Source organism: Aphelocoma coerulescens, chromosome 7 (assembly GCF_041296385.1).
Source record: "Aphelocoma coerulescens isolate FSJ_1873_10779 chromosome 7, UR_Acoe_1.0, whole genome shotgun sequence".
Classification (NCBI taxonomy): domain Eukaryota; kingdom Metazoa; phylum Chordata; class Aves; order Passeriformes; family Corvidae; genus Aphelocoma; species Aphelocoma coerulescens.
In genome coordinates, this window is record NC_091021.1 from 18,895,462 (window position 1) to 18,919,832 (window position 24,371).

General features: G+C 40.2%; 1 protein-coding gene across 5 annotated transcripts in view; it reads right to left on the bottom strand.

Moving 5' to 3' along the window:
- Positions 1 to 24,371, bottom strand: part of ITGA6 (integrin subunit alpha 6) — a 47,470-nt gene that overhangs the window by 10,350 nt on the left and 12,749 nt on the right. For all 5 annotated transcript variants that reach the window (XM_069020657.1, XM_069020656.1, XM_069020654.1 and 2 more), the window contains 13 exons: positions 14,858 to 14,985; positions 14,370 to 14,449; positions 11,765 to 12,020; positions 10,193 to 10,324; positions 7,627 to 7,834; positions 6,985 to 7,178; positions 6,763 to 6,851; positions 5,879 to 6,006; positions 4,088 to 4,183; positions 3,545 to 3,606; positions 2,099 to 2,256; positions 961 to 1,110; positions 92 to 207 (listed from right to left, as the gene is read on the bottom strand). In XM_069020657.1, the coding sequence (XP_068876758.1) occupies positions 92 to 207; positions 961 to 1,110; positions 2,099 to 2,256; positions 3,545 to 3,606; positions 4,088 to 4,183; positions 5,879 to 6,006; positions 6,763 to 6,851; positions 6,985 to 7,178; positions 7,627 to 7,834; positions 10,193 to 10,324; positions 11,765 to 12,020; positions 14,370 to 14,449; positions 14,858 to 14,882 (1,694 nt within the window). In that variant the 5' untranslated portion in view covers positions 14,883 to 14,985. The remainder of the gene's footprint in view (positions 1 to 91; positions 208 to 960; positions 1,111 to 2,098; positions 2,257 to 3,544; positions 3,607 to 4,087; positions 4,184 to 5,878; positions 6,007 to 6,762; positions 6,852 to 6,984; positions 7,179 to 7,626; positions 7,835 to 10,192; positions 10,325 to 11,764; positions 12,021 to 14,369; positions 14,450 to 14,857; positions 14,986 to 24,371) is intronic.

The following is a 24,371-nucleotide window of genomic DNA, read 5'->3' on the forward strand; positions in this document are numbered from 1 at the left end:
AGCTGCTCTCGTTCCCAAAATCCTCTCCTAAAAGTTATTTTAAGCACATGTTAATAATTTGAACTTTAGAAATACGTTAATCAAGACTTACAGTGGTAAATAGGTGAATCTGTCTTCATTTCCCTCTCTTGTACAAAACCGGTACTGAAGCTTAAGATTGCTGTGACATTCATTGTCTTCTCCACATCCTTCTTTTAAGAACTCCACCTAAATAAAACCAAAGCAATTTTACTGCCTGACACACAATAGTAGCTTAAAATGAGATTTCTGAAGCACATTGAATAAAGCATCTACATGGAACTCACAAAGCACTTTTCTGGACAGAGTTCAAATTTTAACCTGACTTTTAATTCTTGCCTGTTGAGTTTTTCTTTGTGAGATAACAGCCCTTGATGCTGGTAATTTAGAACTTTATATGTGACTAAAAAGCAGAGTTGGGTAATTCTAAGTGAGAGGTACACTTCTAATGAGGAAATATATCTTTAAGTCTGATTCTTCAATAAGGATTGAGGAAATGAGAACTTTTAAATGAGATATTCCCTCCCTTTTATGTCACTGCTGCAGTCATTGCTCAAATGCTGTTACAGCATCCTAACAGTGGAAGAATTAGAGTGTACATTATCTTTTTATGTGGGACAAGTGTTCCCAGCAGGAGACAGTGGATTTCCATTTTTAATCAGAAGTACATTTTTTAGGAGTACATACTCCTAAACTTGTTGGGTGAGGGAAGAAACCTAGGAGCTATGCCATTTTCACTTTTGTTGCAAAACAAACACAGCACCTAGTTCATAAAGTGTTGTAACAAGTTCAGAACAAAATATAAAATAATAATCCAATCGTTACATGTCCAGTGCCCCCCCAGTTATTTCCTTTGGACATCATTTAGTTTTCTACAGTCTTTAAAATTCAGTTATTTGTAGAAGTGCAGATTTATGCAAATATATGATATCAAAGGCTTACTTTTGTGGTCTCTGTTTCAGATTCATTTGAATTTAGAATTGGTGTAAGATCTGGAAGTGCAGTCTCTTTTCTCTTGGATGGTGACTCCAGGCCAGCGATTTTAACACTGACTGATATTGGAATGGGACGTAGCTTATCTTTAATTTTTTCCTGTTAAAATATTTTGAATTGCATAGTTAGTGTACAGTACAGAGAAGAAAAAACAACACAGAGATGAGCTTTTGATACTATATAGAAATCCAGCATTTTCTAAACATGTGTAGGAACACAAAGAGCCCAGCCTTACTGTCTTTTTTTTTCTCTCTGGCTTCCCAGTCTGATGATTTCTCTCACCATTAAGAATTGCTTGGAACCACAGATGATAATTCAGGCAGGTGAAATTCACAGCACTACAGTACAATAACACACTGGAACAGGCTGCATGGGGCTCTGAGTAGCATGGTTTAGTAAAAGGTGTCCCAGCCCATGGCATGGAGTTGGAATTAGATCCTTAGGATCCCTTTCAACCCAAACCATTCTATGATTCTATTCTATTCTATTCTATTCTATTCTATTCTATTCTATTCATAAATTAAAGCTCTTTCATCTGCTGTGGTCAAAAGCTGTGGTCAGCCTTGGAGGCTGACTCATTCCTGCTGACCCACTGAGAGGGAATCTGTTTAGCCTCTGGAGCACCTTTTAGCACCACTACAGAAGCCAAGTCAAGATAGCACATACCAAGCCTTCTTGCCCTGCCCATTCATCCACTCCAAAACCCATGGGTTAAAATTCTTTTCCTAAACAGTCACACTACAAAATTGTATAACAATTATTTCTGTTGGAAACAGCTCTCCATTTTTGGCAGTTAGTCCCTCTGTGTTGTTCTAGGTTAGTTCAGCTCTGTTGACCTGCAGAGTATGCTGCAGTGGCTACAACTTATCCATACTTTGCAAGAAGGGCAACAGCAGGAAGAAGCACGTGTGCAGTAAAGTACTAAACTATGGTGGGTGTCTATTTTTGAAGCTTTATATTGCATATGACTTTTAAATTATATACAAAGTTAAATACAAAGGTTCCTTCCATGAGGCTGTAAAAAAAAAGAGCATTCTTTTGATTTAAGTGGATCTAAATGAAACAGAAATAAAATACTCTCCCTTACCTGCAGTACAAGCTTCGTAGTCACACACTCCCATGAGTTCTGTCCCCTCAGGGTTGTACTTGCAGTGAACTGATCAGACGAGTGGTCAATGAAGCGCACTCTGGAGGGCAGGCCCAGCTGCCGCCTCTCGTTCTCCACTTCAAACATGTAGTTGATCTCTGTGTGAAAAAATAAAGCAGGTCACTATAAAAAAAAAAAAATCATTGCCATATTAAAAAGTACTTTAATTTCACCAGGTATGATCTTACAGTATTATTCTAGAAGACTGTTCCAGCCAGTGCTGGGCTTCATAAACTGTTTTCAGTCATTCACAAAACTTTCTCCTGTTTTGTCCTGCCAGTTTTGTCCTGCCACAGTTGAGGGCCAGGTACCCTGTGTGTGAATCTAAAGAAAATTTTGAAACCAAACCCTGTTATTCCCTAAGTAAAGCATTCCCTTAGGAGCATGCGGGGCTGGCTGGGGGAGCTGTAATTGCTGTGCGGAGCCAGCAGATGGCTGGGGTACCCACTGTAAATACCCCGACTCCACTGTGGGGGATTCCTGTCGGGTCCCAAGTGGCACCTGAAAGCCAGCAAGATTCTGAGGTCAAGGTACACTGTTAATTCTAACACTGAGAGCAGAAGTGTGACTACAGCTGTCTAGTTGTGTGATGAGGCTTTTTTTTCCTAGATCTGAACTTGGTGCATCTTTTAATGATCACTTTACCAAGCTAATTCAGTGTTGCACAGATGGGAACAGCACTGAGTGGGCCAAGGCACTGAGAGCTCCAAGCACTTCACCTGCTGAAGAACCAGGACCTCATTCAAGCACATCCTTTGGATTTTAAAAGTAACTGAGAAACTCAAGACAACACAGGAGAAAAAGGGGCATTTGGCTTAAAATTCTTCTCATTTCCCCCCAAAATCCTACACAGTTCTCCAAGAGGTAGCAACAGTAGCATTGTAACAAGTGCTTTACATTTTCGTGGCACAATCTAATTGTGGCAGTCTTCCAGTCTTCTCCTATTAATGCAGATTTTTTTATTCCAGTTACTGACTTGCACAAAAACATTTTCATGAATACAAGAGGTTCAAAGGGTAAGTCTCCAATAAGAAATAATGCTCACTATGGATATATGAAAGGGGCTTTTAAAATTATTCTCTAAAGCAGCATTATCCTAGACAGGCAAAATGGTTTGGGTCTGTATAGCAGCCATTTGCTCACTGGCAATTATAATACTTCTAGAGCTTCAGTCTGTCATCCACAGAACAGCTTGACACACCAGCATGACTCTAAATACAGACTGTGCAACAGCTGAGCTTAGCACTGAGTCACATTTTAAATTTGTCAGTCACTGTCTGAGATGAGTCACTATAATTTAAGTAATATCTTTCCATGATAAGCTCTAAAGAAAAAAACAAAAACCATGTGACAAACATATCAAAAATATTTCTCTTCAGAACTTACTTATTCTGGGATTTAAATCTCTGGGGTTTGCAGTATATTTAAAACATGCTTTCACATCCATCCTGTAAAAAGTGCCAAAAAATTAGTATTAACTTTAATGAGGCATAGTCCAACAGAATGAAAAGTTTTAACAGTGCATTGACTGATCTTATCAGTCTTATCACTGTGGTATTTGCTGCTTGCTAGACTGAATTACAAAGCAAGAAAAAATGGTTAATAAAAAATTAGAAAAACTTTCTAGTATTTGCTCTTATGTCTCTACTCAAGAGAAAGCTGTTCAAGCCAAGATACTTGTGTTAAAAGTCTGAAGAGGCAAAGTGACATTCATTTTCAAAAACAGGTATTATGACCAGAACATATTCCACACCTTGTCTTTAGCACAGTAGCCTGAAGAAATTCAGGAGGTCAAAATGATCATATGCAGATACATTTGCTTAATCTGCATGAATCTCACATCCCTTCACTTTAACATCATCACTGAATGAATTTTGACAGCAGAAAACTCCATACACCAAGGCTTCTTACAATTTTTTTTTCATTTACCTTATTTCATCAGGGTCCTCAGGGTTCTTTTTCTTTAGATCAATTCTGTCAGGCTGTACTGTAATGTTTCTTTTAATGCTTATCACAGGCCGAGATCTTCATTTGGGGGAAAAATGGGGAATTAAAAAAAAAGGGTAAAAAAAGAAGTTGTTTCTGTTAAGATTAATGAAATAATTCATGTGAGTATCAGATTCCCTCCACACCTGCACTGATTGGCAACAAAGACACTCCAAGAAACACAGAGTTTGGCTTTGATGCTGGTTAGAAAGACACCCAAAAACTATTTAAGCAAAGCAAGTCACAGAGAACAACTACAGATCCTGAGGGGGAAGCAGGTTACACTAATGTGATGATGATGTTGTCATTTTATACACTTATGAAAAACAGAAAATTCAGTGGTGTTTTCTACCATCAGTAGTAATTCAGCCCCTGTGAACAACTATAGTACTACAGTTCATTCAGGTTCACATTCACAAGAGTTTTAATATGGAGCCTGGGTAACTGTGGGAAACGTTTTCATTTCCCGATTCCTCTGCATGTAGGCTTTAACCATACTTCTGCCTGACAACTTTTCCTTTCTCTGCCTTTTTTGGAAGAGAGAAGACATTTCACATGAACAAATGAATGAGCTGAGCCTGTTCTCATCAGAGCATTCAAAGGTTGTTTAAAATAGCTGGTAAGCCACCTGTACCATTTAACTGGGCCACTCCTTTCACTGTTTGTTCACCTTAAGAGGTTTTTGTTCTCACCTTGGTAAAAGTTTTTGTCCTGCCTTTATCAGCAAAAGATTAAGGCTCCTTTTGAGTAAGCAGAATGCTAAATAATCTCACCAACTCCTCTACCACCTACTCTGTTCTTTTCCACAAGCCACATGAGTTGCTTTTCTTGGGTGCTGTTCCAGTGTATTTAAGAACATTACAATTACCTACACAGACACTATACACCTTAGAGATGGGAGCATTGTAGGAAACTGTAGGAAAGGCTGTTCTGCCTGAAAAGTAAAGTTGTTTGTCCCAGAATTGAGATAACCAGTTTTGGAGTTTCTGCTTCTCCTCCTTTGGGACCTGAAAGCAACCACCAAAGACCTGAGCTTGATGAAGCATTCATAGTTCTTATGCTGAGACAGTCTCCTCTTCCTGCCCATTACTAGTGATTCAGCTTAACTGTACCTTAAACTGGGAAAAAAAGTAGAGGTCTGCAAAGGACTGTGACTTCATCCCTAATGAAGGCATATGCTACAGAAATCCCGAAGGATCTTAGCTGCAGGGCTTCCTCACTGTTTCATGAACCCCAGTGCAAGCTCAGCAAGGCTGTCTGCACCTCACTGGTTTGGACCCTCAGCTACAAAAGCGGGGGTTGGTTCTGTTTTGTTCTATCTTCAGTAAAGCACAATCAGATTATATAAGGGCAGGAAATGTATCAGGTAACTTCTCCTTAAGGAATTACTTATCACTCAAATTCCATTCAAGGACACAGACATCCAAGTTACAACAGGGCAAAATTAAGGTGCAGCTACACTGCCCACATCAGCACTCTACAGGAACTGTCCACATTCACCCTCTTACCCTGTATTGATTGTAAAGCAGGTTCTCAAGGGGAGGAGGGAGATAAAGTAACAAACCAATTTATGGAATCACTACCCTTCCCCCCAACTTTCCCTCATCATTTCCAATTTCTGGTAGAAAAAGTACACTAAAGGCCAAACAGCTTTTTGTTACTTCTAAGCAACTTATTTTTAAGAAACTAAAACCAAAGCCCTGGTGTAATTAGTTAAGGTTCTGTGTATAATACCTGTACACATTTACAGAATCTGACAGGGAACCAACAGCAACATCAGGGTAGGAATTTTCATCCAGGTCCATGTTTCCAGCAACAGAGTAACCAAAGAAATTGGTGTTTGTTTTTTCACCATCAAGAATCTAAAAGGTAAACAGATTGAGGGAATTCAGACATTTAAAAGTGACAAAGGTGAAATAAGTAACAAGTGGACATAACTGTCTTATGGCCAGAGACAAAAGAGGGAAGAGATACAGTGAAGTAGGAGCTCTGAAATAGGATCTCTGCATTCAGTTCAGCTAAAGGATACTAAAGTGCCAAGATGATTTGCTTTCCTTCCAAGAAGTTACTTTGCAATAGCAGTATGTACCAGAAATTACTGATCTGCAGAGAGCTTAGTTCATCTTTATTTACAGTATTTATGGACTGTAGACACTGGAAACAGAAAAAGTATTCTATAAAGTATTCAAACAGTATTCTAGAGAGTATAATCAAGTTCCATTCCCACCTTGCAAACTGGACACATTGGTCCTCAAAAAAAAAAAGCATAAATATTATTTAAGAAGAAAGTGAAACAGTAGTAGTGAAAGAGAAAACAAAGAAACTAATTGTTTTCAAATCACCAGATTTTTTTTTTTTTAAAAACAGAATTTATTTATCTACACACCTTTTTCCTTCTGCACATATTATTGGTGCCAATGGACGGCCCCAGAAATAAAAATATATATTAATATCAGGAATTCCTAATCTTTCCAGTCAGCAGTGTAATCTTTGAAGGGCCCTGTGACTTTTCTGCATACCCGCTACCCCAATAATAGCAATGGAAAGGAAGAGGGATAGCCCTGTCATTCCTTTAATTTTGTTCAAGACTAATTATATAGTAAAGGTTATTTCATTACCTGTGCTGGTTTTGTATTTATTCCATTCTCAGATCCATGATAAATGTATACTTTGCCAAAGCCATCATATGGAGCCCCTACTGCAATATCTGTTGAAAATAAGTTGCAACATCTAAAATCATTCTTGCTCTTTCTGCAGCATGCAATCAAAGGATAAGATGTTCCAAGTCTGGCCTTGCCAAACAATCTCACACATTTTTATTGTCATCGTTTTCCACTTGCCTGGATATCCGTCCTGGTTAATGTCCCCAACATTTTCAACTGCAAGCCCAAACATGGAGCCAGCGGTTCCATTTAAGCGAAGAGGCTTCACCCCTGCCCATTTGCCTTGGCGGTTCATGTAGATGTACACAGCACCCCCGATATCCCCACTTCTGTCAAAGTACTGCGGGGCCCCAACAACGATGTCCTGCCAGCTTAGAATGAAAAGAAAAAAAAGCAGTGCTTTTGTAGAATAACTGTGAAAAATAACTGATCAGACTTTGAGTTCAAGATGAGCTGTGCAAAGAGCTGCTGAACAAAGACTAAAACGTGCATTAAACTGGTTGGGCAACAACAGCCCCACTGACACACTACAAGTTGGTTTATATTCCCTTGGTGGCACACAAGAACCTTCTAGGGCCTTCTCCGGGTATGAGACCAGTTTCCTCTTTCTCTGTTTACACTAATTGTTTAAATAAAACTCTTTATTAGAAAGGTAGACTCTGTCCTGATTGATTCTCAAGACGCTCACCATTTCCTCCAGGAAAACATGGAAGGTAGGATTTGGCATTCCTTATATTTCTAATGTGAAAAACCAAAGCGAAAATAAACAAGATTTCTATCCTTCAAAATACAGGCAGCAGGAGTTAACCACAGCCATACCCATCACTGTTGAGGTCCACAACAGCAACATCATAGCCAAAAGAAGAGGCCAGCCCTTCTCCTTCAAACATGTGCTCCAGGGAAAGTGCTCTCTGATTTTTCTTTTTCAGTAAAACAACTGCTCCACTGTGGTTCGCTCTTGGGGCACCAGAAACAAAAGTCATCTCATCTTGGGAGACAATTCCTGTACCAGAGTCCAAAGAGAAACCTGTAACAGAGAAAGAAATAAAATATAAATAAACTAAGTAACAGCTTGCATCTTAATATGAAAAATAAGCATTTCTCCTGCTATATTAAAGTGGTATATGGAATACAAGTTTTGTCTAAAACACAGTGTCCTATGGCCAGGAAGTCACCATTTCTGTTTGCACTGGTGGACGCGTATGTACAAGTCGACACTCCTCTGTACATTACATTTAACTATCTCCCCCACAAAACAGTACTTCATCCCTCACTTGGACCTGCTTTTCATGGACACCAAATACAAGATCATTTTTAAACATACACCTTAGAAACAACTACAGCTTTACCACTTGAATATAGCTTGAGTACTTCACCACTTCACCTCTGGCAAAATTATCACAAAACCTCCAAAGAAAGTCAGTATCATTCTATTACAGACATGCAAATTGTACTGCACAAGCATTCTCATATGAATGATATAAGCAGTATTTGAGAATCAGCTTACACAGTAATGGTGAAATGAGCAATTCTAAGTTAATGCAGCCCTAAACATGACATGTTCAAATTAATTTGGTCTTACATATTCTTTATAAGAATTGATACATTTTAAAATATGAAAAAACAATTTAAAAGACTATACTGCATATACCAATATAGCTAATAAAAGCCAAAGTAGAAAACTGCCCACTTTGCAAGGAAAGAAGACAGTAGCCAGCAGATGGGAGTCTTCCCTCTGAAACACTTCACCACTACTATGGAAATTCTCAATTACAGCAATTCACAATGAGACAGTTCCAGAAAAAACTGAGGGAGTCTCAGCTGCGGGAGGGACGAGAGGGTTTGGAGAAATGCATGACAAATCAGCATTTCTCTGAAGCCTTATTACTTTGCCATCTCCCCTTTATCTGAATCCCTGTTTTTTTCATGCTTTACTTAAAATGTATTTGATATGAGAGGGGATAGAGGGGAGAGGATCATGACAAGGTCTGGAGATTATGTCTGACCAGATGCTGCCACCTCAAGTGGTCACAAACCTAAGTAGCTATTCATCATTACATCCACTGACTTGTCCACCTGTATGCTGGGAGGCAATGTTTTGTACACAAACTGATCTGGATGAGTATCAGATACAGCTGTCAAAAATAGAAGACCTATAAACATGAGTGAAAGATTGAAGAGAAAAAAATAGTAGTTAAGCAAAGCACCTATAACCACATTTGCTTACTGTCTAAACAGACAGAACAGTAATGCCTGGGATGAGCTGGCTTACCTGGAAGTGGTTCTGACTATTACAAATCAAGACAGCATTTATGTTTAGGAGACAAATGCATTGGTCATGAAACTGCAGAAATTGATTTGACCGTTCACAGCAAAAGCCACCAGCCTCCACAGCACTCCTCACATTAGCAATCCTTATTCCACCAACAGATGCTATCACCTTGCCTAACATAAGCTCTTAGGATGACTTTTTTAGTTACCTTTACACCCAGTAATTACTGCTGATATTTAACAGAAGTTTATGCTGTCTTTCTCCTAACATATAAGTAGCTCTAAGTTCGCTCTCTTCTTGACTTGATTTCTTTCTTTTTACATTAGCAATGCCCTTTCCCATCTGTTCAGCTTTCCATCACTCACAAAGAAATTCCAGTCTCAAGTTACCAAAACTCTATTTGTTGCATATGCCAAAAGCAGTGGATCAACACACCACAGAAATCTGCACTGGAACAGAAAGATTCTTTACACTTAATGCCTTTCCAAAAATGCAGCATAGCCGTTTCAGTGTATCTCACTGGTGTACAGAAAGGTCACTGGTCTAAGGACGTATTCCTGCTTTCCTGACTGCACAAGGACCAAGAGATTCACCTCCTGCACCACACACACAAGTAAAATATAAACAGTACTTATATTATGGTACTTTAAAGATCTGTTAAAAGCCACCGGAATTTTAAATACTTGAAGAATAAGAGTTGCACTCACCTACCAGGAGAGAAAATCTGCAGTCTTAATAGCTACATCCAGAAACTCAAATTTTGATAAACCTTCTGATACCACACAGCAGAGACTGTGTGACTAAGGACTACAGACCCATACACCGTAAGGACCCACCGCTGTGATTATAATCACTCCCTGAGATTCTGTAGGCCCTCAGCACGGCTCTTGAATCTCACATTACAATGACAGCTCTTCTAGGTACCTCAGCAGCAGCATCTTACACTTAAAACTGGCCCGGAAACGTGGAGGGAGGCTGTGAATTATCCAGAACAGTTAAGATGTTACAGGGTCCACAATGAAACACCTGCTCCCATTTCAGATCATCACACCAGGCTGGGATCACAAATGTTGAAGAGGCCTGAAGAGATTTACCACATGTACTTAATCCTACCTAAGTAACTGTTAGCTGGAACAGGAACTAGATTCTTATCCTGGTGGCTCTCATCACCAACTTCGTAAGGCCCATCATCAAAGATACCCAGATCATAAAATGTCTGATTCTTTTGCTCTGCACGAACCACCCCTGAAAAAATGAAATGATAAAATAAAAGCAAATGAATAGTAAGCGAGAAAAATAACAAATAAATGTTCCCAACTTATATTAATTATGATGAATGAGATAGTGAGTGCTGTTATGGGACAAACACAGAATAGTGCACTGGGTTAATGTTCTCTCTCTGTTCTGTGTGCCAGAAGCTCATGCTGCTCTACAGAGAAGCCATACGATGATCTGGAAAACATGGGATACTAAGGAAATTACAAATAAAAACATTGAACCAGTTTGGTCAGAAACCACCCTAATCCCATATTTCTTAGCCTTATAAAGCCTCTCTTAAAATGGAGGTAAGCACACAGGAGTTTAAAAAAAAAATTTAAAATTACAGTCCGTTATGACAAACACCAGTAATATATCTAGAAAAGCTACTGTTCAATAAAAGGTGTGCTTCCCTTTTATCAGCTGGCATAATTAAGGTTTTGGCAAGCACAAACATGTTTTTCCATTATACAGAAGAGCACTCTTAGGACTGTCCTAGCACTTCTCTGCAATTAAAGTCAAATGGTGTCTGCACTCAGTATGCTGTTTCAGGTCAGTCAGATTTTGTTGACAGATACGTGGAAGATTAAGTTTTCACTAAAGTACACCTTGTGCCAGAGCTTAACGCACTGATTTAGCACAGTTCATACACCAGGCACAGGTGTACAAGGTGGAAAAACACAGTGGTTGGAGGATCAGATGTTCTCAAGAGGAAAGTATTTACAGCTGTTGGTCTAATGAAGTGTGATGGGAAAAATCACTTCAAGAGCCTGAGCTGGTCATTTAGATGCTTCTGAATATAAACTAACGAAGAGTATCTAGGGCTTTTTCCCCTTAAGTTTTGGAATATCTCCTACATGACGCAGAGTACTTGGCTCTTAGACAGATTATCCATGAAATTTTACATGGACATGCATGGATTTAGATATGAATATATGTAGTATTGCTGTTATCTTCCTGCAATCCTTCAATATTTATTTCATGAAGTCCTGGTTTCCATAGACTTCACAAAGAATAAAGGGGAGAATACTGCAGAATAAGCATAGAGTTCAGCACCTATCAAACATTTGCTCAAATGCAGAAAAAAGACTGGTCAAGTAACTTATATAAATTTAGCAGTTTGTTCCTGTATGGAAGTGTCCAAGTAAGCCCTCAATCCCACCATAAGATTAAGACTAATAAGGGGAAAATTTGCTGTACATATGTGCAAAGTTCCATTTCTATTTATAAACACACTCAAAGACATTTAAAGAAACTTCAGTAAATGTTGATACAGAAACACAGCATTTTGTAAAAATAGGGTACAATCATTACATCCCTATTATCTCCTCTCCCCTTAAAAAAAAATTATTAAACCTTTGGATGCAACCTGTGAGAGCAATCTCAGAGGAAATGGGAAGGGTAGGCAGGAAGGAAGCCAAGTCATACCTTTCCAGTTGTAAGTGCCTGGGGCACCAAACACAATATAATGATAGTCTCTAGTAAAAGTAGCAGCAACACCTTGCTGACAGGAACCAAACTTCTCATGGCCTCTTAAACGACCATCACAAAAGCTCCATACTCCATTATCCATATCATCCTTAATAGTGAGATCCTGGCTCAGCACATAGCACCTTCCAATGATATCCCGGGTTTCCTGCACTGTGTTTACATACTGCCTTTTCTCATAGCGATGTGCACACGTCTGCAAGAGAGAAGAAACAATGTGTGATGTTTCTGCGTGTCATACACAGGTCACCAAAGAAGGCAGGGCTCCTCTAGCAGTCCCTCATGCTACCAGTGCTGTAAGTCATGCTGTAGACACACCTGCAGTGCAGAGTCCAGTGTTTCCTACAGGCAACCTGTGGGAAAGGTTGGGTATCTACAGACACAAGTCAAAGCACTCCACTTCATGGTCAAAGAAGGCCACAGGGTTAAATCTCTAAAGCCGTTCCTGATACCTAATCCCTCTCTTTCAAGAAGTGAGGAGAAAACCACCTTCTCTCTCAAATAAAGAAGTGGCTGTTTCCCAACAGCTCTCAGAGTTGAAGGACTTTCAGACTCGTGCAGGACACAAGAAACTGGTTCAACTGCATCTACCCAAGACTATTCAGAACTTGCCCCTTACAGAAAAGTGCCACTAAGCAAAAGCTGAAAGCTTTTCCAGTGAAGGGGAGGGAAGTTGCTCCTACTTCCTCTGTTGGATGTTCCACTTTAAAGGTAACTGTCACTGGGGCAGAGCTGAAGCACTAAACACATCCTGTTCCTTATCCTTTTAGACTATCCCCTGGGAAAAGAATTCTAATCAAATATTTAACACAGAGGATGAATAGCCACAGGGTTAAGCAGTGTAACTACCAAACCCCTTTGCTAGCAGTGTTTCTCAAAGAATCAGATGTAGCAGGTTGTGTGAAGAGCACAAGTCAGGTTTCTCAGCTGACAAACCTTTTCTATGCTTCCTATCAAGGCCTAAATAGGAACCAGATGAGGACTTTTGCTCCAAAGAGGAAAGGAGAAAAACCTCAATTCCTAGAGATGCTCCCAGAGATTGTTCTAATGATGAAGATGAGGAAGACCCTTTGCTCCCAGGGAAGGAGAAGGGCCTCTGTTTCTTTGTTTCTGAACAGCTCAACCTTAAAATTGTACCCCAAAAAACTTTCAAGAGTGGACCCTCGAAAGCAGTTGCGGGAAGAGCTGCAAGTCAGGGGAAGGGACTCACATTGCGAGCAGAGAGACTCCTCTTCCTAAATGGACTGAACAATATTTGGAAGTGGGTGGCTGTCTCGGTGTGATACTGTTTTCATAGCACGAGCAAAAAGAGACTTCTCTTTCTAAATGGACTGAACAAGGTTATTATGGAAGTGGTAAACAGACTGAACATCTTAAGGGTTGTCTTTACATTGTCAGTGGGAGAAGGGAGGAAGGTGGGGGGAGGAAGAGAGTTCTGAAGGTGGTATAATTTTTTTTTCTTTTCTTCTTTTAGGTCTGTTAATAAACTTCTTTATATTCATCCAAGTTGGTGCCTGCTTTGCATTTCTCCTAATTCTTATCTCACAGAAGATAAACAGTAATGAGTATTTTAGACCAAACCACTACAGAGGCAAACACCCAGCTGCTCCACACTGAGAGCACTGCAGCACTGTCCTGCTGCAGTGACCTCCAGGGTACTCACACCTCATCTAATAAGTGCATTTTCCACTCACCACTTACAAAGAAAAGACAAGACAGCATTAGTTGATGACTAATTATTCAGTGAACAGGACTGTTGCCATGTGCTCCTCCCCATTTTGGGTTCTGAGACAGACCAAAGCTAGTTATTACAGCCTCTATATGCTTAAATAACCAGATTCACATCCTGAAGTCACCTGCCACCAGTTTTGGAAGCACTGACATAGCCCTCGAATTAGATGGGGAAGCTCCACTGCACACCTAGTTTATGATGTATCTGGTATCCTGCAGCACCACGAGAGGTTTATTTAACTGAGAATGTTACTTTTTAACCTCTTTCTGTTGTAACTCACGAATACTTTTTCTCTCTGTTTAATATAAAATAAAGAGTATTTACATATTGTATAAAATGAAGACTAGCAAGTAGTCTTACTGCAGTGCAATGACCACATTAACTCACAGGAGCTACTCAGTGGAAGTCCCTGATAAAAGTAAAGTAAGGCTGATCATCTTGGAAAACAGGCTGGTGACAGCCTGCTACTTCTACAGCCTTATCCACTATTCTTCCCTATTTCTGCAGCCAATGGTATTTAGAAGAAACAATGTGCATATGACAAAAAAAAAAGTGTTCCCCTTGAAAATAAACTGTCCATCCTAGATTGTTACAAAGGTTATAAAGAGAGGTTAACTCACAGAAAAATAATGTAAAGCTCTTATGACCTCAAATGCCTTATTTTTCTAAGGAGACATTTAAGTCTTTACCTACAGGAAATCAAAGGAGTAAACTTAGGCAGTTACCTTCAGCAAGCTGCACAGAAACACAGACCATTCAGAACATGTAGTGTAGACCTCAGATGTTTTTATAAGTTAGTCCTTTAGCACTTACCACCACATTTCCTCCTGGCCCCTGACTTTGGACAGTTACACCCATCCATTGGTCTTCTTTGCTCTCCATCTTCGGGTCAGCTGCAGAGAATCATAAAACAGCTTCAAATATTAACAGCTCACTACATTTTATTTTTTCTGGTTTTGGTTTTTTTTTTTGAAGCCCATGTCAGGAGAGACTCTTCATACAGAACACCAGATAGTCTGCAGGTGGCAGTGTCTGTACACTTTATCACTAAGAGCATCCATTTTATTAAACTTCTGGCCTATTACTTCATGTTACATTAATTTACAGAAGAGGAGGAATCTACCAAGATTTAAGCATCTCATACTACCTTAGCAATTAAGCTACAACTTCCTCTGAGGCAAAAAGTAGTTATGTATAAATCCCTAGAAGAAACTGTCTGATACACTGCCTCAGGAAAAGACATCAAACAAGAAAAATCAGACAACTGTTTCAATTCAAAACAAAAGCACTGAAGAACTTACTCTCCTCATCAAATTTGACACGCATGCAATTGGTATTTGGAGACGCAATGTCACAGCTGTACAGCCCTCCTGTTCTGTTGGCTTGTTGGGCTGGAAAGGCCTTTTCCCGAGGAGCTCCAACCAGCAATCTGCAGGTAAAGCAAAATAATTTAAAGAAAAATGTAGAAGGAATATTAGAAAAGAGAAAGCCAACAGAATCAGGCAGCGTTTTCACTAGAGGTTTGACATGCCAAATTTGAAGATGGATGAAAAGCTACACCACAGCACTGCTCTTTTAAAAACAGAAAAGGGAAAGCGGCAGGGGAGAAGAGAAGCTGTATAGCAGTAATGCAGATTACAATTATTGGACCTACAAGCCAGTACTTGTATTGTTATTACTGTTATTATTGTTGCAATATTCACTGAGGGTGGTTGATAAAAAGTAGGTGTCTGGCAGTTTTAGGAAAATAATCTCTCAGGGCATCAAGTGGGGTACTTTTTGCCTTTGTTCATAAGGGTGGGAAAAGCCACTAAAATGACCAGAAACCCCCACAACAGTAAATACAATTGTTCCCAGGCTGTCTTCTAGTTTTACACCAGTCCTATGCCACTGTTTGCCTAAATTTAAAGGCACCTTAGTATCTCTGACCAAAGCAAGGTCCCTCCTGGCTCAAGGAAGTGTTCACTGAACTCTTCCAGGATCTGTGCACACATGCACTCCCCCCTCTCCACTCCTTTGGCAGATACTTCATTTTGAAGCTGAAAATGGTTTTCTCCAACAAATCTCTCATCAAGAACAGGCCATTCCCACAAAGGACTTACTTCTAATAAATGGCTACTCTAACAAGCCCTCCTTAGACACTGTTCTGGTAACCAAATGCAAAGGTTCTTATTTTAAACACTGAGTAAAGCTAATTTCCTTCTGTATCCACTGTACATCATGAGTATTATCACAAAACCACCAGCAGGCATATTTACTTGCAAAATAAGGTGTGTCCAAAAAAAAAAATCTTGCATTGTCTGTTTCTTTGCGGTGTCACACACACAGGAAGCACAGCTGCCTCTCAGGCAGCTGACTGAAATTAGTAGCAACCAGTGTGCAGTGGTTTGTGGAAGAAACGTCATGCTCAGCTAAAACACTGAGGAAGAGAGAACAGTGTGTGGTAAGTGCAACACGGCAGGCAGGCAGGCAGGATGGATGGACGGACAGACGGAGGGAGAACCAGGCTGTGCTTCCTGACCCTTGGACATAAAACACTTGAGAGAAGATATCCCTGACATTATAGTGTCAAGGACAGCAAAGCTGGGACTACAGTTGGATCCACAAGGCTCAAAGAGGACCTCAAACCCTCTTTAATGTCCAACTCTAGTTTTGCTTTGTTGTGGCAGTGGGACAAAGCATACTGCTGTCCCTCAGAATGCTGTTCTTACTAAAAACAAGACTCACTTTTCTTCATATCTAACAGAGAAGACTGGATCAGTTACAATCAATACGTGCTTTTTCTTATTACGAAAATGTTTATTCATTCTCCCTAAGGTAACAAGACTCAAAATTGATGCACTATTAGAAAACATGCATTTTTTTAAAACATTTTTTTAAATTGTTATATTGTGCAACAACCAAATTTTCACTATTTCTATAGGACTAAATTCTCCCACAATTCATAATTTATCCTCCTCATGAAGGTAAGCCCCCTGAATGCTGAAAGTAATTTTACAGGTAAAGTATTTGCCCATGTAGACCATACACAGAACATACCATGTGGGGGGGGGGGTTGGTTTAAAATGTTTTCTGCTTTTCCCTCTATGTATATCTGCCATCTTTTTCAAGTATTTTTTCAGAAACATAGCAGTCATCACAAGCGTTTGTACACAACTATGATTTTAGAAAGGCCATCAGTAACTTAATTTTCTGATTTTGGCAACAGTGCATTTAATTGTAATCTCTTAGAGTAATTCTTCTGCAAAGTGTCTGTTTCTGAGTTACTCCTTAATGGGAGAACAGATACATTTTCTCCTCAGTTCTATTACTGCCCAGAGAAAGACAGATTACTTTTTTTTTTTTTTAACAACTGTAACTTTAGGAAAGCAGAGGTACTGATTTATTATCTTACAGGAATTTTTATTACTTCTACTTTTTCATTCAAAGCTTGGGGGATAAAAATGATGTATTGAATTTAACTTAGAGAAATCAAAAACCTTTTGTTTCAACATTGTGAACAAAACTAAGAGTTTCTTGAATTTAAACACTTAATTTGGTTTAATTCATCAAGGTGATGATTATAAATGTTATGAGGATTATCAACACTGTCAGGAATCTAAGTAAGAAAGTCACATGCATCTAATCTTTGGCTGAATAAATGAAGCAAAACAAAAAATGCCTTGCAAGCACACTGTGACTTCTGATCAACAGAGCTGCTGTTCAGCTTGCCTACCTTTTATAAGGTACATTTGAAGAATCAAAATTCTATTATAAAAGCCAAATTACTTAATTTAAAAATAAAAAGTGTGCACAGAAGTATGACATGAACCATGCATCAGTGTGAATTTCAGCATGACTGCAGTAGTACAAATGAATCAGCTCATATACTGAGCTGTGCTACGTGCTCAACAGAGTCCTTCCAGACAGAGGACACATTCCAGTCATTACTCTATGGCTACTTACTCAGCTGTGATTTAATAAAAGAATTTTAATCAAGTTTGAGCTCATTATGCCAAAATCAGGTTAGCTTTTTCTGGAGCTATGTATGTTCCATTTTAGCTTTCTCATTGGCAAGCAAAACCTCTTTGTCCAGGACAGAGGTAAGGGTAGAGTGAAGGGATGATGCTGTCCCAGCTATCCCTATGTCCTTATACTGGCAGATGAAACATGGATGCTTAAAACCTAGGAACTTTTCCTCTGCAAATGGAGAATGACAAAAATAAAATCTTAATTTCTCTTCACCCATGATCACAGTATGATTCATTTTATTCACTGGGACTTCTCCCTGAAGGCCTGTGGACATAGTCTACTGTAACTACTTTCAATTAGGTCTGAATGCCCAAAATCATGCTCCAGAATCCATATTTAGATAACAAAATAATGCCCCAATGTCAAGACTGCAGAGTGGGAGATGAAAACCCAAGAAACTCCAGCATGCAGACAATTTTACTGATTTTTCTATCCCATGCCAGGTTTGCCTTGTTACTCCACACAGAGCAGAAGTTCAGCCATACAGTATACTGAACATAAACATCTCTGAGCATCAGTTTCTGTCAGAGACTTAGCTTTTTATTGACTTATGACAACTTAATATCTAATGTTTACCATGAGTCCAACGTCAGACAAAAGTAGTATTGCTATTCCTCCTGTAAATTACAGACACAGATTCCTCTAACTACTTGAATCCTGATTTTCCCCATAAATCTTGCTTCAATTTATACTATAACCTAACGGGGTTTTCCCTGGGCCCATCAGACTGCACAGGTGTTAATCTACAGAAATGTAACATAATGAATTATTAATCGAATTTAATTTAAAAGAAGCATCTATCAAGTGATGGTGTTGGGGGAAAAAAAATCTGAATTCTCTCATACCCTGGCACAAAACTACAATGTTTTTTAGCTCTAGTTATAATTAAAGTACATGTCTTCCATTTTCAAACTAAAATTCTAATTTTAAACCAAATGAATCCGTCCAGTTTCTGTATCAGCTAGAATTATTTTATTTACTGATTTCTCTTAATTACTTCTTGGAGATACATAATAATGACTGAAGTCCCACTGTCAATTATGAGTATCTGCTGGTTTACAGGGACAGATTTACTCCCTTACAGCCCCAGATTCACAGCCAAATTTAAGACACTCCCCTAAAATTAGAGCTCCAGGATTGGCATATAACAACGTTTAAGCTAATTGACCTTACTGAGGTGCAGTTTTGGCTCAGGTGGATGGTGCCTGCCCTGCACAGACACCAGTGACCCCAGCTGTACCTGCATGTGCAAGGCACAGCTGGAACACAACAGGGAGAGCTGGCCCATGCTCTCAAGACAGGGACCAGCACAACACCACATCCCTGCGTTGAACCCTATGGCACAGCTACACGCACCCTACCTTGCTGCGGTGTGACATTGCGAGCACAAGAGCTGAGGCAAGAAAAACTCCATTTCACTAGTTATGCCAAGCACGACTCAAGTCTCAGAAAAGATATCAGGACATCTTACTGGCTTTATCTGCATCTGGGGCAGACCTGTGGATAAGTGTGTGTAGAAAACAAGCTTCATAAACTCACATATTTCCAAGAAGCAGAAGGTGAGAACTCACTGCTCACATTCACGTAGGCACCAGGCCTCAGTTTGTCAACTGCTGTGGACCAGTGTTGCAAAAACATAACTATAGGTCCAATTCCAGATACACAAACAGTCTATAAACTGTAGGTCTGGTTGCATTTAGAAGAACCAGTCTGTGCCGGTTTGGACAAACCTGGAGGAAAATATCCTCTGATAGAAGGCAGGTTACAACCAGCCCTCCCCCACTGGGTTCGGGAAAAAAAGAAATTTTCCTCGGAGGAAAGTGAAAGAGATAAAAACTATTTATTTAACAAACACACAGGAAAAGGGTAATAATGCTAAACAATAAAACCTCTCGCTGTGGAGAGAAACCTGGGAAGATTTCAGAGTCCTTCTGTAGGTGTGGTCTCTCTCCTCCTCCTCGGAGCTGGGTCGGTGTGGGCCCACCTCCAGGGCCTCCACCTCGGTAGAAAATTCTCCCAATGTGTTCTGATGTTGAAACGGTCCAGAAGAGAAGAAGGGAAAAAAACCCCAAGTGCCAGGAAAACAAAGTTCAACTCTCTGTCTCCCTCCAGAGAAAAGGAGCCGAAAGCTGGCTGGAAAGCAAGCAGGGTGCTTCCTCTGCTCTTGCTGCTGTTAGAAGCAGAGGAGTCTGTGTATATCTGTGTCCTTGAACAAGCTGCTTTGAAAGTTTGCTCATTTTTTGTTTTCCCTCGCCCCCCTCTCAGGCTCAGTTTAAAGGCACAAAGTTAATTTCTGGGCATAGAGCAGCAATAGGGGATACACATCATGAAGTCACCCCAAGACACAGTCGTATTCACAAACAGCACGAATTATTGAATGCAACATACAACGCTCCTCTGGACTGAGGGTGAGAATGCATTAACTGCAGAGTAGTTACATACAGCACTAACAGTGCCATTGCAATCACAAACTTAACGTCCCAGGTCAACACTCAGCATAGCTGAGGACACAAGGCTTACCAAAGTGTCCCTTCTGGGGAGGGCAAGGAGGATGAACCTGTCTGTCTGTCTGTCCCTGCAAGTTCACTCAAATTCTCATCCCCCGGTTGGATGCAGAAGTGGGGTACTTTTATGCCTTATTCACTACCATTGTGCAAAGCACTGTGGGTAGGACTGCAGTCAAATCTTCTGTTCTTTGTGGGCAGGTTTGCAGAATACATCTTGGTAGGAAGTGTTCTTGGTTTGTACAAAACATTTCTGGGTATCAGGTAGAAGAACGAGACCACGTGGCCTACGCCTCACTTGATATTGCCACCTCCAATGCCATGGCAACACAAACCACAAGACCTCCATCTGATTTCCACACTTGCACCTAGAGGAACCATGGCCTGTTGAGCTTTGCATTTTTTTCACCATTTTATGCTTCCAATAACCAGTATTCAGCAAGAACAGTTACATGAACATCAAGAAGAAAGCGTGTAACTCCATTTAATCAGATGTGGCCCAAAAGAGTTGTTAAAATCCAAAGTAAAATACACAAGCTTTCCATTTCAACATATATTACAGAATATTAAGCAGTAGGGTGCAGATTTTAAAACCCTCCCTGCTTCAATTGGCAATTCTTGAAATGTTTAGTAGGTGGCTGTGGCTCCTTTTCAGCTAATGAAAACAACAGTGAGAACTAGGAGTGGTGTCTGCTCACAGCTATGTGAACTCCCTCCAATACTGCTCATGAAACAATCTTGCTCACTTCCAAAAGGAAAGTCAAAGTTAAGATGAGAAAACCATATCAAAAGAAATCCAGAAAATCTCCAAGCTCCTGGAAGTATTCCCTCACTCCACAGTGAAATTCTTTTCTTCACTTACAGCCTGGAACTGTCCAAGGGTAACATAAGATTTTTGCAACATACTCCAGAGAAGAAAAATCATCAGTAATTCATCACAGTTCTATTTTGGAATAAACACTTAATCAAAAGAAATCAAGTAAAAGTAGGGAGAAGATCTTCTATGTTTTTTAGAGTAAATCCAGTTCATCAAAGTAAGAGGCTTTCATGGAGTAAATTACATTTTGATTTAAGCAAATACAAAAAAATACCATAGTCTGCACCAAACCCAGATACTCTGCTATCTCCCAAAGTTTTCTTCATTCCTTAAATTCTTTCCTTTTCCATGGTATCTCCTACCCAAACAAGGTACAACATCTTTGCCAGCCTCTCTTTAGAAGTAAAAGCAACACATCAGTAGTGCCTGCTCTGAGCCTTAATAGAGTGGAGAAGAAATCATGATAGTGTTTCCTGGGTCAGAAACCATTAAACATTTCCACATATAGGCGAAATAAAGTAATCACTGGTGTAAGTAATTTCCAATTTTGCAGGCTTCATTGAGCACAAGTGTCCAATTTAATGTTGTTGTTCTCAGGTAACAATGCTGCCGCTGCAGACTTTGCACTTCATTATGTTTTCAGAAAGTCTCCACAAGGGGGGCAAATTTGGAAACTGACAAAGCTAAAAGCCATGAAATGTCTCACCCCTGAATGGACAGTTAAGAGTCCGGCATCCTTTCATTCTCCCAGTTCCAGTGCCTTCTTGGGAAATTAAGAAAACAGAGTAACTAGCTCTAACTCAGATTAAATTCTACTACAAAATCACCAGTCACAAGTCATCTACCAAATGTTTAAAACCTCCTGGCAGAGACCCCTGATCACAATGTGGGCATCTACAGCCCTCCACCTGAGCTATATTTTCAGTCCTCTGCACTAATATGGTCTCCACTGTTTTTAAAATTAACAAACACAGAAGATAGATGCATTTAACCACCACAATATTTCAACACAACTGAAGCTGGTCAGTGGGACAGACTGTGTGTGAATATTGGTGGCACCACCCCTGCTTTGTGCTTGGATTTGGCATTCCACAACAAACACAAGTCACAGGACAAGAGCACCACAGACTAATTAGCACAGAGAGGTTGTCTCTTCACACACTCGGGCTGCTAATGGGAAGTGGAGCTGAACTATGCGACTGGGCTCCTCCAAAAAAAAAACCCTCCCCAGCAAAATACAACCAGTAACTGTGTCAGCAGGGAACTTGTTTGTGATGCTTTTTACAGAGACACCCATCATGGTCAGTATGTTCTTAACAGCTGTTTTAAGTGACTGAATATTCTCCTGATCTGCTACTCCATAGCTACGTTTTGGAACTAACAGTGCAAAGCCGTGGCCAAGTACATCATTAATCTCTGTTGCCTGGAGGCTTGGCACTTGAAGGATTGCAATTCTCATTTTATTTCTTCAGCCTTTTTTAGGAAACAGATTATGATAGAGACTGGAAAAAGATGCCAAAAGCAGCACAAGGACTAGGGCAAGCTACTACAAAGCAAAACTGGAACTACAAAGATACCTGTTGTTCTGGAAAGGCCACTTTTTATTGACTTTCTCAAAGTCACGTGGAAAAATAAACACTTTCCCATCACAGTCCAGAGCCCAGCCTGTCTAGATTTGAAACAGGTTTTGCAGATCTCATTTCCATTGGTACAAAGCATTTTTCTTAGAAGAAATGGTACAGTCTGCTCCAAATTTGTGTTTCAAAATCCAGTTTTCCATTTCAGACACCTTTCTCTGGCTTTAATCAGAAGATACCTCATAGTTTTCATACTGTCAAATAGCAAGTGCAACGCGTACACTGCTTACAGGTTTAATTTCTCCCTTACAATCTCTGCATTTTTCAGATTCAAAGGGAAGAACACCTGTGCCAGGAACAGACCTGATTATGAAGTGCTACTGTAAAATATGTATTAGACAGTTTTATAATTAATTTATGATAAACTTATGGAAGAAATCATGTTAAAAGGATTTTCACTCAGGTTTTCTAACATGGCAGTACCTGGTACTACATAAAATCCTCTTACAATAACATGCAGTTTAACTCAAGAAGTGACAAGTGCACCATTTCAAGAAACTAACTTGGGAGCCAAAGTCCTGGAACTTCTAGCTCAGCCCCATAGTCACCTTGTCTGCACTGGAAGGACTGAACTATGGGAGTCCCACCACAGCCAGCTGGGCACAACCCAGCTACTCTGCACTTCAGATGCACTAAGCTACAGGTCCTGACAGCAGCAGGACAAGCAAGCAAGGACAGGTGCAGCAAAGAAGCAGGGGTGACCCTGCAGTCCCCGCTACCTGCAAGCACAGAGAGTGTGAACTGTCCGCCCCCACTGCCCCACCACTGCAACCCTGCTCTGCTGCCAACAGCGCCCACACAGCAGGGCCCTTCCTGGCCATCGCCTCATCCAGTGCAGCCCCTGCTCTGCACCAGAACAGGCCCTGCAGAAGAAGCTGCTATATAAAGTGGCCAGTCTGTGCTGTGATCAGTGTCTTGTGGACATGGCTGACTCTTACAGGCTTAAGTAAACAAGTGCATAACAGAAATTAGGAATTACTGTCTCCTGCACCTGGGCTGCTGGTCATTCATGCCATAGAAAACCCCAGAATTCATTTAAACTTCTCCACGTTTGCAGGACTCGTCTTTGTATCCCCACTGCACATGGCAGCTCTATATAAAGTTCATTAAAAATTAAAGAAGCACCACATCATATAGTAAGTACATGTTTCAGAAAACAAACGTGAAAGCAATGAAAATATGGAAACAGTTGCTCAGACTTTCTTGGGGGGGGGGGGGGGGGGGGGGGAAGTCTGAAAGCAGTGTGCCCAGTCAGTATTTGAAGGCACTGCTTGTTTGAGAAGTAACAACCTTAACAGGCTTATACTGTTCATTCAATGTGCTGAAAGCCATTTAAAAAAAATTATAGTAGTTCTAATTCAGCACAGAACAAATATTTGGGTTGAAATGTCATTACTCTATTTCCTTCACAGAATGAAATACATCAGTTTCATTTATCACCATAATTAAACTATTAAAAGGCATGAAAGAAGAACAGCAAGAGGGATGGACATTTTACTGTAGAATCAATGGGCAATATAACACACTACAGCAACTAATACAGCCCTGCAGAAGTTGAAGAGCAACTGCTCCCCATACTGACACAAGCCATAGTTCCTTCACTCATACATCCAATCTATGAGATCACCCCTGCTCCTCCTTTTCCAGACTTACCACCATCTCCTCTGAATTGTAGGGGGAATACCAAGACAGGTAGAAACTTCCTGCACTAGATCTACGACCACAAATTCTGGCTGATTCACAGTCTGAACAGAAGTTCATCACATTTAGTTAAAACATACCAAGCAGCACCCCAGGGGGAAGCTCACCCACACCAGACCAACACTGGCACCCTTGAGCTAAGCTG